Raw genomic sequence first — 17,043 nt, forward strand, 5'->3', positions numbered from 1 at the left:
TTTTTTTGCTGCTTGTACTGTAATGATTCCAAACCTGCTAATATATGGTTGAAATACTATTTTAAAATCATAAATATTTTGTTGTGAGTTGACTGAAGGTTTTTTTAAGACAGGTGTTTCAGGGTAGTCCTCATTTTAATGATCTGAATCTACATGTGACTGTCATGCTTTCCAATTGAGTACCAAGAGTGCCAAGGTGTGGTTATTGCTCTATAATTGCATTCTTGTGACATCAAAACGTCGGAGACAGGACAAGACATGACATCACCCATTACACCTGCTGTTTACCAAACAAGATCATATCACTGGGACTTCCTGGTGCAGTTCTGAATGTTATTGCCATGGTCTTGATCCCTGAAAAAAGTGCAGCTTTTTGTTTCTGGAATGTGTGCCTTGCATGAGTTGCTCTAATAGAGCAAAAGCAGCCATTGGAGAGGTTAAAACAAAGCTGAAGTGCTGCTTTGTAAAAAAGTTAATGGCAGAGGATCACAACGTTTTAGTCTATTTAAAATTGAAATAATCTTTGTCACAACTGATTTCTTTACTCCATTGGAGTGTTTACAAGCTTTGTAATATTTCAGAATCTGTCTGTACCCACAGCTGGACTCTGGGACAGGCCATAGCTGAGTGTGACAGGAACTCAGTACAAAGACAAGGGGCTGCCCAGGCTGTGACAGCTGGAATGAAAGGAATGCAAAAATTGTTATGTATTCCTTAAAACCCTGGCAAAAATTGTATGCCAGCAAACACCCATGTTTAATGTTACATTTTGACTCTGACTCTTAAATTGGAAGCTGGAAACTTAAAGTCTTTCTTGAGGAAGAATTGGCTCTCAGAAAGGACCTAATGATCTCAGAATTAATTTCAGCAGAAATGTTCCTTTATTACACTGATTGGTCAGCAGTGTTTTCTGTTGTAGCGCTGTGGCAGTTGTGAGGGGTTGTATTTATTGATCATTTGAGGGTGCTCTGTGGTGATGCTGTTGTGGTTCACAAGTGGTTTGTTTCTTCAGCACTGAGGGGAGGCCTCTTGCTGTTGGTTGAGACCAAAGGTGTATGTAGAGGTGCACAGAATGCTTTTAAAATCTTATTCAAAGCCATATCCAAAAATTGTCATAATTTATATTACTATGTATGTAATTTATGTGACTAAAAATAACTAGACTGGAATCTTGGATTGTTGGTTTAGTCCAACTTTTACTTAGGGCTGCTTGATAACACAGGTTTGTGTTCTACAGAATTCCTGCTGGTTTAACATTTTTGGGATTAAAGCTGTTCCAAGCACACTGGGGTTTGGTTACAGTGGTGTTTCCAGTAGCTCTCAACGAAGGGGATGGATTTGGGACATAGGAAATGCAGCCCCCTCCTGCAGCTCAGGCTGTGGGTCACTTGTAGAGCTCAGGGAATAATTCATCCTGGTGTCCACATGTTCCTGCTGCAACCTTTAGGGGAGTGTTAGATGGTTTGCACATATGGGTGGCAAAAAGAAGTTCAATATCCTACATTTCTGTGCTTCCAGTTGTCTGGGTGTTTGCCCCTGCATTGTGAAATCGCTGTTTTCTCTTTTTTTCTTTTTCTTCTTGCCTATTAGCAGTGTAAGTTTAATTTATTTGAGGTCTTTGAGGAAAACTACATAACTGAAACAAATTATTGTAATTACACTGCAGCTCTGAAAAAGAGACAATACAGCTAATCTGATTAGGAGCTACTTGAGAGCTTTTAAGATTCTAAATGAATTTTATATTCAGCAGTGTGAAAAATGATAATTCCTGATTCTAGTGCAATAGTTGGCTCATAATACTCATGGAAATTAGGTCACTTAATAAGGGTTTTCACTCTGATACTCTTTGAAATAAACTAGCCTAGTCTAAGTGTAGTTCCTGTGTTAGACTTGCAAAATGTGAGTGGCACTCTGTGGCATGGTAAGGTTCCTAAGAAAACTGTTGCCTTTTCGTTTTTATACAGGCTTTGACTCTGACAATTCTTCAGGAGAGTTCTCAGAAGCAAATCATAAAGTTCCAGAAATGCTTGATCTAGATCCACACCAAAGCAGTAGGACTGGAAAGCATAATGGAGAGACAGAGATACAAGAAAATGGGATTAAGAGACACAGGTAAACACATAGAGCTGCATAGGAGATGAGAGGTGAGCATGTGCTGCCTCAGACCTTTTGGGGCATTGCTGTTGTCATGCAGAGGGTTATTCTCTGGGATTGGAGAGTCATTTCACCTGTCTGTTTCCTGTGCCAAGCCTGGGGTGATGCTCTGCTTCCTTTATAAATTGCTTCAATAGAAAAGAAAATGGATTATTGTTTAATGGGCTGATAATGATGGTTGGATTTTTTTTTTTTTCCATTACAGGACATCATTACCTGCCCCAATGTTTTCTAGAAGTGATTTTAGTGTGTGGAGCATATTAAAAAAATGCATTGGACTGGTAAGTTAGCTTGGATGAAGCATCTGTGTTAGTTCTCCTAATGTCAGCTGATTAATTTTATTGCTTAAACATCAAGACACAGAATCTAACACCAGGTGCATTTTCCTTTTTTTTTCCACTAGGAAACAATTTTAAACTGTAACTCCCAAAATCTCAGCATTTATTTATTAATAGTACTACTTCCATATCTTCTTTAGCTGTTGGAGCATGTGGATTGGCATATCTGAAGCTGTCCTTTAAGAACTAAACTAAAGCTGTTAAAATATAGTCAAATATGTTTGATTGATACAATGCTGTCTTACCTGCTTTTTTTTTCTTTTAAATCTTTACTTAGCAAAATGTGATTTAGGAATTTATTTTATTAATTCATGTCATCTAGAAGATACAGTTGTTCTCTCAAAACTCCTTTTGGTGGGATGAGTGACCTATCTACTCAAACCTTTTGCTTAGACCAAATCAGTTTGAGTTAGTTAAAGTTAGCATTTTTCTTCCCTTGCCTGTGCCAAGGTGAGGAAAATGTTGCATTAGCTTCATCTGGTGGCATTCTGCTAGGTTTTAAGCACTTACATAAATGTTTTAATGCTCAGTCATGAATGCAGCTTTGTAATTAAACAGCCAAATTTGCTTGGGTGTAGTAAAAGACCTGGGGTGTTGGAAATCTGTGTGAATTTCCTGTCTGTCTTGTATCCGCACGGGAAACCAGAAACGGTCTGACACAGATAGCAGGTTGCTTAAATAAAGCCACTAAAATCTGTTAGAGCAATTCAAATACTATTCTTTATGTAACTGTTCCTTTCAAAAAATAATTTGTGGTTGCTGCAGTACAATAGATAGATTTTATGCAAATAAGCATGTGAGGGCTTCCAAGGAGTGTGTGGCACTTCAGTATCAGCACGGAGCTGGCTGGCACATTATAGCTGCTACCCAGGGAAATTTTAACCTCTTCTGCTTTGCAGCATAGAAGGTAACATTCTCTGTGAATTTATTAGGTTAGCTGGATCAATGTTTTTAAGTTACTTCAGATTGCAAGTCGGGTTCTGCAGTGCTTCCAGCCCCTTTCAGCTGTAGCACTTGGAGGTCTGCTTCAGGCTTGCCAAATATCCTTTGGGGAATACTATAAATAGGCTCACCCACAACCTATTTTCAAAATTCTTGTTGTTGCCAGTTGTTAACTTAGTGTTGTGTCTAAGAAGTCAACTTGCCCTTTGGTTACGCAGGAGCTGTCCAAGATTACGATGCCCATTGTCTTCAACGAGCCCTTGAGTTTCCTTCAAAGGATAACAGAATATATGGAGCATATATACCTCATCAATAGGGCTTGTAGTCATGCAGATCCCCTGGAAAGAATGCAGGTAAGAACACCCACCACCTTCTGGGTAATTCACAAGAAGTTTTTTTTTCTCACAGTCTTTGATTTTACGACAGTTTCTCACTTGAGTGTATTTCTCTCTCAGGGGTTGCTGTAAGAATGCCCAATTTGTCTATCTAGATGAGTTTCTTCTTTCATAGTGGCTGTGTCAAATATTTGTGACACTTTTCATCCTCCATGCTGTGCACAGAGTTGGAAAGGAAAGTGCCACAACTGACCATGCCCAAGGACCTCAACTAATCTCTTTAGTTAGACACTTTGACTCTTTTTGTGATTTTATGTGTTGTGAGGATGAAATCTTGGCTTTATGTCACTCTAAATTGGTTTGTTGCGTGGCCTCATGATTTTGAAGTTCCTGAATAAAAAATTGTTGTGACAGAGGCAATTTTACCACTCTTTTTTTCTCCAAAACTGGTCCTTATTGGGAGAAGGGGACAGTACCTGGCTGGTCTCACACTAAGGAAGTGACACCTTTGTGCGTCAGGTTATGCTGGGGTTGCTCACAGCTCTGGTTTTACTTAAGTGTAACTGGAGTGTTTATCTTGGATCCTGGATTTGTGTGGTCCACACCTCCATTTCCCAGCCTGCAGGAACTCCTCAGTGTCACCTGAACCTGCTGGCCGGATTCAAGAAGTGTCATTTGTGCTAGAAATAATTCTTACCTGGCACTAGGAGAGTGAGGCTCTGTTCCCAATGAGCTGAGGGTGGGGGGCGGTCAAAGTGGGGGGAAAGTAGATTTAAAAAACCAGGCTAATCTTCTAGAAGTAGGTGAGGCAGAGTGTAAACTGGCAGAAGTTACCACAGACAATAATTCCTGTTGGAAATGAGATTCTTGATAAGTGCTTGTATTTCCCCACTTCTGTGTTATTTTTACTGTGGCTTACAGATGTTTTTGCCTTAGGCAATACAAAGCAATTACTTTTTGGGATAATAAATACTGTAATGTGCAACAGATAAATTACATTAAACTTAGAGTTTTAGTTCACTGTTCTCATAACAATGTGTTCTTAATTTGCTTACAGGCTGTAGCTGCTTTTGCAGTTTCTGCTGTAGCTTCTCAGTGGGAGAGAACTGGCAAACCATTTAACCCACTGTTAGGAGAAACCTATGAATTAACCAGGTAGTAATTACTTTAAATTGGGAGCTGGGGCTCTTTGTGTTCTTGAGTTAGCAGACTCTCACACTGCTTTGGTTGTAGTCAAATACCACTAAAGTATATTTCTGGGTATAGCTGAAATTCTTTTCCTCAAACCATCTCAAAATTTCTGACAAGTTGTTATAAAAGTTAATAATTTTATTTCTAAGTTTAGGCAGAGTATTCTGTGAATTATTTGGAGATAAATTAGTTCATGTTCTTCCACCAAAGACACTTCCTGAGCAGACACCGTTAATTAATTTAAATATTGTTTTGTTGATCATGTCAGATAGAGAAATTAGTCTGAAGGACTTTGAGCTTCCTCAGAGAAATGGGTAATATGTCTACAGTAGAGCAAAGAATTTTCAGTCAGACCTTTTCATGTTGCCCAAAGAGTTTCTGTATTTTCATTAGTTATTTCAGTGAAACTTCTGCAGATGCCTTTCTGGGTAGAAATCTGGTTTGGGGTATAAAAAGAAAGTGTTCAGAGTAGAAATCCTTTAATTTCCTTAATTGTAAATGTGTCATGGAACTAGAAAAGGAAAAGTCTCACCTCCAGTTTAAGCTAAAAATACTTCACTTTTTTTTTTATGATATTAAAAATAAACTTACTGTTTAATGCACTTTTTTGTTGTTGTTGCCAGGGAGGACTTAGGATTTAGGTTTATATCTGAACAAGTCAGCCACCACCCACCTATTAGTGCATTTTATTCTGAAGGCCTCAATAAGGACTTCATATTTCATGGATCAATCTATCCCAAACTAAAATTCTGGGGGAAGAGTATAGAAGCAGAACCTCGGGGAACAATTACTTTGGAGCTTCTGAAGTGAGTATGAGAAGTAAATAACTTTTTATTTATTGTAATAACCCAGTTGGCTTTTCAGAGGTTTCTAAAAACCCCTTGCTGAAGAGGTTGTAAGAATTGATTTACAAGTTAATTTTCACTGCTTAATTTCAGAGCTGTTTTTTAAAAATTTATGTTACGCTCCCATAGCAATTTGACCCAGTTTTTCCACCATGAAAATTAGCATTTCTTACAAATTGGTTGCTATTGAAAGCTAGTTCTGTGAAGGCATGTAAAATTTAAATACAGAGATAAGATTCTCACTGGGCTGTTCACGCTCATCTCAATTTTTTGTTGGTTTGTTTGGAAAGAGCTGCATCTGACAATAACTGTTCTGTGTGGTAAGGGAGCAGGAGAAACTTGTCAGGATTGCCACTTCCAGAGAAGGATCAGCTTCCTGCTAAAATCAAGAATGCCTCTCCAGATTGCTCCCAGGCTTGTGTCTCATAAATTACGTGATGTCCCATGAGTTGTTTTGTGTTCTGGTGGCACAAAGACTGGAGCTTTCCCAAGTGGGACATGAGGATGCACTAGAACAGTTGCAAATAAAGTGTTCTGCATTTGGTACTTTTATAAAAGCCTTTCTGAGGCCTAACTCTGAGGTGGTTTTGAAATGTTGATTTAAGAAAGTTGTAGACAGTTGATTTCAATAACACTTGCCTCCCATAGCAAGCATTGACTTCTCCTGTACTTTCTTTTGGAAGTGGTTTAGTTTTTCAGCTGTTGGCATCTAATATTGCAAAGTTCATAAAATTATGAACTGGTCTTCAAGATAAATGGTGATGGAAATACAGGAAATTTCTTCTGAGTGTAGAAGGAACTGTGAATGTTAGTGCAGAATGCAGGTGTTACCAAAATAATGTTTGTTCCTTGGGAGCCTTTCTTTAGTAGACTATTAAAATTCTTGCTGAGCCTAATCAAGGCTGAGATTTAAACTGGAATATAAACAGTTAAGGCATTTATTTTAAATAATTGCTTCAAGTTAGCAGCAGACGTTGAAATCAAATTTTGAACCTCTCAGTGTTGTGATTCAGACCATTCTGTTGCTTTGAGGAGTCTGAGAACTGCTCAAGGCTTGAGAGAACAAGGAGCTGTTTGGGAAGCAAAGCTGTGAGTCAGTATTAAATTGTGCCTTTATGTTAACCATGACTATTTTTCAGAGCATTAGAAGACACTTTTCCTTCTCTTCTCCAGCACAAATTGTGCTTCAATTCATCAGCCCTAACCATTAGTGCCTGGTGTTGTGTTTTGGTTTCTGCTGTAAAGCTTCTGGTGTCAGAATAGTTCAGGAATAAAACTATGTTTAAAGGCTGGGGGATGAATTTGAGGGACTCTGGTATTTTTTTTCCCCCAGTTGAGGAGTAGTCATTGTTCTAAAGACTCCTTGAAGAAAAGGAGCTGTGGGAAATAGTGAGACTTCAATGATTTGTTGTTTCTCTGGACTGGAAAAGCTGTACTGGACAGATAGGATGGAAACATTGCATTGCAGTGTTCTCTGAAGCGCAAGGCACTTTTTACAGAGGACACTGCTTTTTCTGTATTTTCTGTTAAAACAGAGTTTGCAAGCTTTTCTAAGGTGGATTGATTGCCTACCAGGTAACTTCAGTATTTCCCTTACCAGCATGGAAAGATGAGTGTGAATAGATGGCTCTGACTCTGATAGTGACAATAGGAATCCTGCTTAACTTTTTGATCATTTATGGAATAATGTCTTTTAAGGATTTAGAATCTGTAAACTCACCTTAAAAGCTTTTAACAAAAAAAAAAAAAAAAAAAGAAAAAAAACCAAAAAACCAAGTGGAAAATCAATTCTAGGATTTTTCCTTCTTCTCAGTAAATCTTTGGGGAAAGGATGGAATTGAGTAGTGAACTGAATTTTAAAATGTCATGTTTGTAGAGCTTGCAGTAATTCTGTTTTGTCCCACTGGTGTTAAACAACCAATTAAAAAAAAGCAAAAACCACTCACACCCCCCCCCAAATTACCTTCAGTGGCACTGGAACAGGCCTCAGATATTTATGAGAAAACTTGTGGCATTTTTGTGGAAACCAATTATGCAATTTACTGCTGCTGCAGCAATTGAATAGAAGACACTGTTAGGCATTAGTTTGTTAGTCTGGTTCTCCTGCAAATACTATGTTTTATCACTTAAAACTATGAAAATGGAAATGAAAAAGATGAATTCCTGGACTGCTCTTTATGTTGGGCTGGAATTTGTAACCCAAAGCACAGCAACTGTAACACTTATGTGAGAAGGGAGAAGAATAAGAGCAGTATCACGTTATTAATTTGCAGTAATGCTTGGATACAACACATTGTTGGCTTGTAAAGAAAAGTCTGTTTCTCTTCTGTTTTGAAGCTGAGTGCTGGCTCTTCAGAGGAGTGCTGAATATTTTGCCCTGCCATGAACAGAATTGAAAACAGGTTTCCATCTCAAGCTCAAGAAAATGATTTCTTTCTCTTCTTTCCTTGACAGGCACAATGAAGCTTACACATGGACAAATCCAACCTGTTGTGTACATAATGTAATTATTGGTAAACTGTGGTTAGAACAGTATGGAGTGGTAGAAATTGTAAATCACAGGTAATGCTGATCATGAACCCAGGGGCTGTGGGGATTGTTGTGGTCATTTGTGTTACAGAGCAGGTTTTGATTTTTGTCAGACACAGGGGAAGCTTTGTTTTGTAGCTCCAAAGTCTTGTGGGTTTTTTTTTTTTTGTCTTTTTGTGGGTTTGGGTTTTTTTTTTTCTTCTCCTGAGAAATGCAAACTCTCCCTAGGGCTGAGCTTACTATCGTAATATTATTAATGAAAATAAAGTAAAATGAAAAATAAGGTAAAATAAAATAATGAAATGAAATAAAAAATAGAGTAAAATACATTTTCGGTTGTATTTAGGGGCTTGCTTCTCTAAGCATGTACTTATTTCCCCCACAGTACTGGAGATAAATGTGTCCTTAATTTTAAACCGTGTGGACTGTTTGGGAAAGAGCTTCACAGAGTAGAGGGATACATCCAGGACAAACAGTAAGTGATAAAAGCCTCTGGGTGTCTCTGTTTTTGAACACTGGGGCATTTCTTTTGCTGACATAGTGACCACAGTGATGTGACTTTAAAGTTGCTAGTAATGTAGTTTGTAACCCAGTTTTGTTCTCTGTGTCAGCATTAAGCCCCTGATTCCTTAGATGATAATTTTGAAGCATTATTAGAAAAACTCTCCAGTCCAGGTTTTGGAACAAAAGGGAAAATGCAGAGTAGGTGCAAATGATTTGTTATTGTACAGTCATAATTCCAGTCTTCAGTTTAAAATAATGAGAATGTGGTTGTTGGAAGTTTTTAATTAACCCAAACCTGTTTTGTGACTCTGAGTATCTCTGTTATAGTTGGCTTTGATGTTCCCACATTCATTTAACAGTGGGAAAAGCATGTGACTGCCATGAGGATCTGTTCTGGAGGGCTGGAATGAGCTGAAAACTTTACTTTGCCTATCAAACATCAGTGTTTTCTAAGAATCACCCATTCTGTGATTCTGTGAAATCTGCAAATAGAAGCATAAAATGCAGTGAAGTAGGAAGCTGAGTATTTAATATAGATCAGAACCTGCTAGGCTTGGCTTAGCAGGCTCAGTCTGAAGAAAGAGCTCAGCGTGCTTTGCTTTCTCTGCAGTAGGAAGAAGCTGTGTGTGATCTACGGCAAGTGGACAGAATGTTTGTGGTGCACTGATCCCACCACGTACGAGACGTACAAGAAGAGTGAGAAGAGAGGCGGTGAGCAGAAGAAGAAGTCGGTAAGGTGAAGGATTCTTTAGGGAAAAAAAGATTCTGAAATGTCATAGAATGAAATCAAAGCATCTTATTTAGGTGAATGAAGGGTTAAAACTGTCATTTGGTAGGAGTTGGAGGGGGCAGTGAGAAGGCACTTGGCACTTGGAGCTTTGCAGGCTGTAGTGTGAGCTGCTGGCATGGAGGAGAGCTTGTAGGAATGGTGTCTGCTAGAGATTGGTCAGAGGAATGATCAACTATCATCTCCCAAGCTGATGTTGTCCAGTCCTTGAATGAGGAAAGTGGCTCTGCTGCTAACTCCAGCAGTGAAAATACTAGGATTTGGGCAGTAAAAACAGTAAGCATTTTGTTTAAGTCAGATACGCTTTTTGGTGATGCAGATGTTCAGAACTTAGGATGCAGAAAATCTTTACAACAAGGAGGTCTGGAAACATTCAGGGTTTTTACTTTGTGTGTAAGCAGTGTCAGGTAAGCTGCTGCCAAAACCTCAGTGTCACATGGAAAATTGGAAATATTGTATGCTGCAGCAGAGGAATTTGGCTTTCCTTATGTCAACAGCTACTCACTGAAAATGATAAGTTAAACAGAAGCTAATCACTCTTGATGTTAAGAGGCTCAAACTTTAAAAGTATTCACATCAGAAGACCCTAGAGCAACAACAGGCCTTGCTTTTGGCTCTGGATTCCATCATGGTACAGGCTGATATCTTGACTCTTTTTAAAAAAATAATAAGGTTCTGTTCATCTTAAGAAAATCAACTCTTTCTTTCCTTCCTTCCTTCCTTCCTGTTGAGACTATATTTAGATGGGGAACTTTCTAACAGTAAACCAGATGTTGACATGGAAAGTAGCCTAGAAGTGTCTTTTTAAATGATGAATACTCAACCCAAATGATTGAAATTAGACTTTTAACCATATGGAGCTGTTTTCTGGTGTATAAAACAGGCCCTGTTCAACCTAGTAGGGTATTTTTGATTGAAACAAGTGAGCTATGTCAGAGAGGGCAGAAAGAAAATAGAAAGGGGGTGGAAGCGAGAAAAACTGTTACTGTCACTCCAGAATGTTATTACCTCAAGCTTCCCTTCTGGTTGTTGTGGTTTTAACTGGGTTCTCATGGTGAAATCCTCTGAAATTCCACAGTGCTGCTGTCTGTGTCCTGCAGCAGTCAGATTCTCTCAAATTCTGAGAGCAGCCTCCTGAACCATTGGAGTTTTGTACGTGCAGCACAGCAGTGCAGCTGGTAACAAAAGAACTTTGAAGGAAAGTCACTGTATTCATAAACTTAAGGACACAGTCTGCACAGTGAGGAAACTGGCAGTGGTAATTGTGATTGGAGTCTGGATCAGACTGAAATGAGGGCCTGTCTTTTTTTAACCACACATGCGAATGTTTTGCGAATGATGAAGCAATATCCAAAAACAGGTGTGCCCTACTTATGACTTAAGAACTAACTTGGGAACTGGTTTAAATTTCAGTCTTGGCTCATTTGCACCTGAAGGAATAATGATCATGTGAGGTGAAATTAAGCTGTGGCATAGGATAGAAGGGAAGCTGGAGAAAAACACTTCTGAAAGTTACTAATGTACTATTATTACTATTACTGAATTTTTAAAATAGATATTCAAGTTTTATTTAAGTGTTGGGAGACTATTCAGGGATATCAGGAGCAAGACATAATAAAAATGAGGGACTGTACACAGAGTGAGGAAAAGCACAGGAGAAGTACAGGAGTGTTCAGTATCTTAAATGTGAACAAATTCTTCAGAATCCTAGATGAAACCATCCAGTGTTCCTTTGTTCCTCTGCCAAATGTTATCTGTTTCAGAGTGAAGATGATATTAAATCTGAAAATGATGAGGCTGATGAAATGCCAGAGGTTCAAGACACGGTGCAGTTCATACCAGGCAGCAAATTGCTTTGGAGAATAAACTGCAGGCCACCAAACTCATCACAGGTAACTGTTCCAATTAGCCTGTGCCTTGCTCCTGCTGGTGACTTATCCAGGGGAACACGAGTAATGATGCAGGGAACCTTGTTGCAGTGTCACTCCTTGGCACAGGACCAGGCTCTGGCAGTTCTTGCTGCACTGAAATTACACTCCAGCGAGCTCTGCTTCAGTCCTGTGCTGAAAGCAGCCCTGCTGTGTCTGAACTGGCACAGGGAATCCATGCTCCAAGTGCAGCTGGGCATCTGGAGACTCAGGCCTACCTGTCTGGGAGATCTTTGCACTGAGTGGCTAAAATCTGGATACACATTCCCTTCTGCTGGCCCTGCTGTTCCAAGACAAGCTGCCACAGGGTGCAGTAACTGGACAGCTGGATATTAATCTCCATAGTTTCAGCAAGACTTTCTGTTCTTTTAGGTGTGGGTGGTTTTGTTTTGTTCTGCTTTTTCCTAAAAATCGTGATGTTAAATATCGTTATTGTAGAAAATCTATCTTAATCCTCACGAGCAAAGGCTGCTTAAAAAATGAAAGCTGTGATTTCTATCCCCATCTGCCCCTTCTTGTTCCTTCCCTTCAACAAGAAATTCAGCTGGTATTGTATGAACCTAACCTTGCCTTCAGGGCAGCCAGTAGGGGTTTGACTCAGCAATTTCTCTTGCAAGTTTTGTTGTATCCATTCATTGTAGAGAAGCCAGCACTGCTTTGCTGGAATAACTCGTGTGTTCCCTTTGGCTTGCTTTTCAGATGTACAATTTCACCAGTTTTGCTGTGAGCCTCAACGAGCTGGAAAAGGGCATGGAAGCGATACTGGCTCCCACAGACTGCCGGCTACGTCCCGATATCAGGAACATGGAGAACGGGAACATGGGTATGTGTTGGCTGCAGGAAATACTTGCACAGGAGTGAGTTTTGGGAGGGATGGCTGAAGGGACATCAATGCAGGAAACAGTCTTTAGTTTCTCATTCCCAGAGCAGCCTTAACTCTTTTTCATCCTATGCACTGAACATGCTTTTGAACAGTGTAAGATGTCTGTTTTCTCCCAGAAAAATCCTGGGAGAGCAGATGGACCCCAGGGCTGCTATCCTGTGTTATGATATGTTTGCATGTTTGCTATGGGAGGAGCTGCAGACGTGCTCCAGTTGCTCTGGAGTTTGTCTGGAGAGACATGTGGTGAGCAGACGTGCTGTGCTGCTCTGGTGTTTGTCAGAGGAAACACACGGCCAAATAGTGAAAAAAAATCACCCTCTCTATTATGCCTAATCTGAGTTCTTCCCTGCTGTCTCAGTGCAGTGCTTCTGAGAGATAAAACACCAGCATTTCAGTTTCAGCTCTGTGTTTGTAGAAGCAACTTTTTTGAAATGAGTTTGAGGTTTTTGTTGCTAAAGACTGTGTACTGCAAATGCTTTCTCACGCTTAAATGAATTCTATTTCATTTCTCTGGTCTTTCCTGTGTTTTCTGCATTTTTGTTTCCTTTTTGCTAAATTACCAATTTCTCTTGAAACATTGGCTAGATGTGGCAAGCAAAGAGAAGGAGAGATTAGAAGAGAAACAAAGAGCTGCTCGCAAGGAGCGTGCAAAAGACGAGGTGGAATGGCACACACGGTAAGGGGCAAGGAGGGAGGAATTAGTTTAAGCTTGGGATAGTTGGATACACTGCTTGAATTGTTTTTATTCAGGACAGCACATGTCTGATTGCTTCCATGACAGCACAATTTGTAGTGTCACTTAAAGCATTGCTGAGTCAACAATTAAGTATGTAGCTGGAAGCCAAAATTGCTGATCAGTCTGTCCTGGACAAATTATCTAATAATAAATGCTAAAACCTGTCATAATTAACTACTGTGGTAATGCTGGATTTTTTTTTTTTTTTACCTACAGAGGTCATTTTTTTGTTAGAATGGATGTTAAAGTATTGTCATTTCCTTTAACCAATTCCTGTCCAGCTTTTGGTAGTTGAGCAAGACATTGTGGCCCTCTAGGGCCTTTTATTTTCACACTCTTTGGATTTCTTGGCTTGGATACTTCAGAAATTGGTCTTTTGATTGCATATTCAAGTGATTTCTGAGTCACAGAGTGCATCAGGGAGTGATGTGTGATTTGGCTGCTGCTCCCACAGGGTGCTTTTCACAGCTGCCAGTGCTGTGCAGTCAAGTGTGTGCTCATGACCAGTCGCTGCAGTTGCTTCCTTCAAAGGCAAGAACTTTGGGATGCTCCATGATTTTCTGAAATTCAGAAGAGAAAGCATTATTTTCCCAAAGCCTGGAGGAGTAGCTACAGATTAATTCCAGTTAAAGCCTTGAAAAATCTCTTCCAGAGGATATAAAATTGGTTTTGGTTAACGTGGCTAAAAATGAGCAGCTGTTGATGTTCTGTGCAGGGGCACAGCTCCATAGAACAGAAACTGTTTCCTTTTGGGACAAATTTCCGAAATGATTGTGTAACTGATTTGGCATTCTTTTAAAGTGAAAATTAATATATATAATCTAGAGAATCAATGTTACTTTTACTTGGAATAGGACAGAAATTTTAAAATCCATGTCATACTCCTTTATGCTAAAATAAAAGGTGCTCTACAAGGTAGTGATAATTGTGTAGGAAGTTCAGTGATTTTCATGTTCAGAATATTTCCTGAGGATTATTTTTATAAGAAATACCAGTGTATTTTTAGAACGTTTTGTGAAAGAAGCAACACTGGGGTTTTTTTCCCTGTTAATAACTGTTCATTCTATTTGCTTTTTTCTTTTATTGTTTCTCTCCTTTTTCTTTCTTGTGTTACAGATGGTTTCATCAAGGCACTAACCCATACACTGGGACTCCAGATTGGCTGTACTCAGGTGGCTATTTTGATAGAAATTTCTCAGACTGTCCGGACATATACTGAAATTCCAGAACCAATTGCTCATCTCATCCGGACATCTAGTCACTAGGTTTCATTCCAAGCCAGTTACTCTGGTTTTGTTGATAGCAAAAACCAGCTTTTCTAAGTAAATTTTAACAGAAATTCTATCAGTCAACAATCAATGACTTAATTATCACTAATGTTGGATTGCCAAATATTTAAGTACTGTTGCGCTCATTCCATAAAGCTGCACCTGAAATCATGAAGTTTTCACTAATTTTCGGAGGGACCTTTGGTTCTCCATTTCCTCCCCTAGTTTCTCTGGCAGGAGGATACGCTGTATCCGTAGAGCACATAACATCCTTGAAAACTACTTAAATAAAATAGAGATAATATCCTTGTTACTTAGTACAATAGTGAAGAAGCTGAAGTTTTTGGCACTGGGAGCAGGGATGAAAAGCCAACATGGCACCAACAGGATCAAACCCAGTCCTGTCACACTCCCCGTACTGTATGTAGCATTCCCCGGGGACAGGAGCTCCTGGCCCCCTCTCAACAATTCCATAACTGAGAGACTCAGGACACAAAACCCAGCCCTGAGCCTCTCACACTGTAGTTGTCTGTTACAGAGTCTTCACAACTTTGGGACACTGTGAGCATTAAACTGTATACCTGTGATAAATCCCATAGAGCATACGTTAGGAAAAGGGAAGGGCACGCCCAAAATGTGCTTTTTTCCTGAGGTCAAATGCTGTTCTTATCATAGGAGAAGCTTTGGAAGCAATAGCAGGAATGTCGAGGTGGTTCCAATGTACAATATATTGCTTGCTACCACTTGGAGGCTTAACTCTTCTGCACTACCTTTGGCAGCTTTGGCACTGTGTATGCTTCTAGACTAAACTTTCCTTTGGAAGCACTTCCGTGTGTGTATCCACACAGGTTCATGTTTTGGGGAAGTTTTGGTTTGCATGTTTCTCATTATTAGGTCATGTCTGTTTTGTATGTTGTGAAAAAGCAGAATCAATTTAAAGCTTTGGCAGAGTTATACCTATTACCAGTTTCCTGTGAGCACGTGATGTCAAAAAGTGGGATTTTTTTTTCTCCATATCAAACCATCAAAGCCATATAATACTGGAAATAATCAATTACTGAACTGATGCATTCATTTTCTTTCAAGTGGTACATTTCAGGGGCCAGGGTGGGGAGAGAGGCTTGAAAAATTAGGTCCAGTAATTAAAACTAATCCTTATGTTGCTGCTTCTTTTATGAAATGAGTAACCAGGCAAAAATGGAGAGCGGCTGTGCTGCTGTGAAGTTTACAGTGATTTAGAAATTGTTGGTAAGTGCCAGCAACATGAAGAGTTCAAGAAAGAACTGGTCTGATTTGTGTCCAAAACATGTGATTTCATCCAGAAAGTAAATTTTTGAAGTGTTTCTCCCTCAGCCACAGGATTAAAAAGCAAAAGAAAATTAACATATTCATAGAGAAATTCTTCTGTCAAATCAGGTGTACAACAATTAGATTAAATTTGAGGGAAATTTAGTTGTCTTCATCGGAAAAATAAGAGAAGCTGTAAAACTTCAAGGCAGTAAGGAAGGGCACAGTCTGAATCTTGTTCATGGCAACTTGATTCTGTTGCCAAAATTTGTGCCTTGTGTTGATGGAAGTCCTCAGAACCTGAGCTGGACTTAGAGGCACAGTGGGGTTGTGTTTGTTCCTAGTACAGGCACAAATACGTCTGAAAAGGCACTGCTGATCCACCTGGAACAGCATAAAAATAGTTTTGATAAAAACCTGAGCTTTAACGACAATGTCAGGCACTGTTAACCCCTTTCCAAACTCACTGCACATGCCATAGGGAATTTTTTGTTAGGTATGGATTGAAAGGAATCACATATTAGACCAGTGGGAGTTTAAAACTCGCTTTAACTACATAGTATGTTCAGTGCTGGAGTGATGTTTTTAAAACGATGCATATAAATAGAAACTGCCTGAATGAAAAAAAACAGATGTTCTGTTTCTAAGAGGAGGTGTACAGGTTAGCATCCCTTTTGTCTAAGCCAGGATTTAAAATTCAAAGACCTAAAGCCTTGTCATTATGTGAAAGCATGAAACAATTGTACCAACGTGTTTAATCCAAACTTCAGTGTAGAATCTTCATGGGATATAAAAAGAAACTGGGAACACTTCCAATGTAAGAGCACTTCATTAGTTACATCTTCACCCCCGTCTCCCCTTCCTGTAGTTTCGGTAACATTTCAGATTAATTCCAAGCCCATTCTTCTAATTTATTGTTCTTCATTGGCAACACTTTCAGAACCCTTTCCCCGCGCTGCCAACACGGCTCTGCTTGGCCAGCCCTGGCATTCCTAATGCTCTCAAAGTCCAGAAGTTTTTACTTTCGATGCAGATCTCGCCTCAGTAGTTTACGTGTCAAAACATTAATAACTTTGCACCTTTTGAAAGAATGTCACTTTTATAACTTGATTAAACACTGTATATAAGATAACTGTGTTAGTATATGTTAATACAGCTACATAGAGAAACCAGCTAGAAAGAAATTATAATAAATACTTAATAAATACCCTTTGGGCCTCTGGATGGTGACAGAGATTTTTGTGAGACCCGTGCAGAGCAGCTGCTGGAGGGGGCAGGAGGACTCTGGCTTTGCTCAGCCAGCTCTGGGGCTGTAC

General features: G+C 39.4%; 1 protein-coding gene across 2 annotated transcripts in view; it reads left to right on the top strand.

The window, feature by feature from the left end:
* OSBPL2 (oxysterol binding protein like 2) overlaps positions 1–16,957 on the top strand; it is a 33,879-nt gene extending 16,922 nt beyond the window's left edge. For both annotated transcript variants that reach the window (XM_066198742.1, XM_066198744.1), the window contains 12 exons: positions 1,965–2,112; positions 2,360–2,435; positions 3,653–3,787; positions 4,827–4,924; positions 5,584–5,766; positions 8,260–8,367; positions 8,720–8,809; positions 9,449–9,569; positions 11,389–11,517; positions 12,253–12,376; positions 13,022–13,112; positions 14,289–16,957. In XM_066198742.1, the coding sequence (XP_066054839.1) occupies positions 1,965–2,112; positions 2,360–2,435; positions 3,653–3,787; positions 4,827–4,924; positions 5,584–5,766; positions 8,260–8,367; positions 8,720–8,809; positions 9,449–9,569; positions 11,389–11,517; positions 12,253–12,376; positions 13,022–13,112; positions 14,289–14,391 (1,406 nt within the window). In that variant the 3' untranslated portion in view covers positions 14,392–16,957. The remainder of the gene's footprint in view (positions 1–1,964; positions 2,113–2,359; positions 2,436–3,652; positions 3,788–4,826; positions 4,925–5,583; positions 5,767–8,259; positions 8,368–8,719; positions 8,810–9,448; positions 9,570–11,388; positions 11,518–12,252; positions 12,377–13,021; positions 13,113–14,288) is intronic.
* The last annotated feature ends 86 nt before the right edge of the window (positions 16,958–17,043 follow it).

Source organism: Chamaea fasciata, unplaced genomic scaffold (assembly GCF_029207755.1).
Source record: "Chamaea fasciata isolate MVZ Bird 193981 ecotype frontalis unplaced genomic scaffold, bChaFas1.0.hap1 SCAF_17, whole genome shotgun sequence".
NCBI lineage: Eukaryota > Metazoa > Chordata > Aves > Passeriformes > Sylviidae > Chamaea > Chamaea fasciata.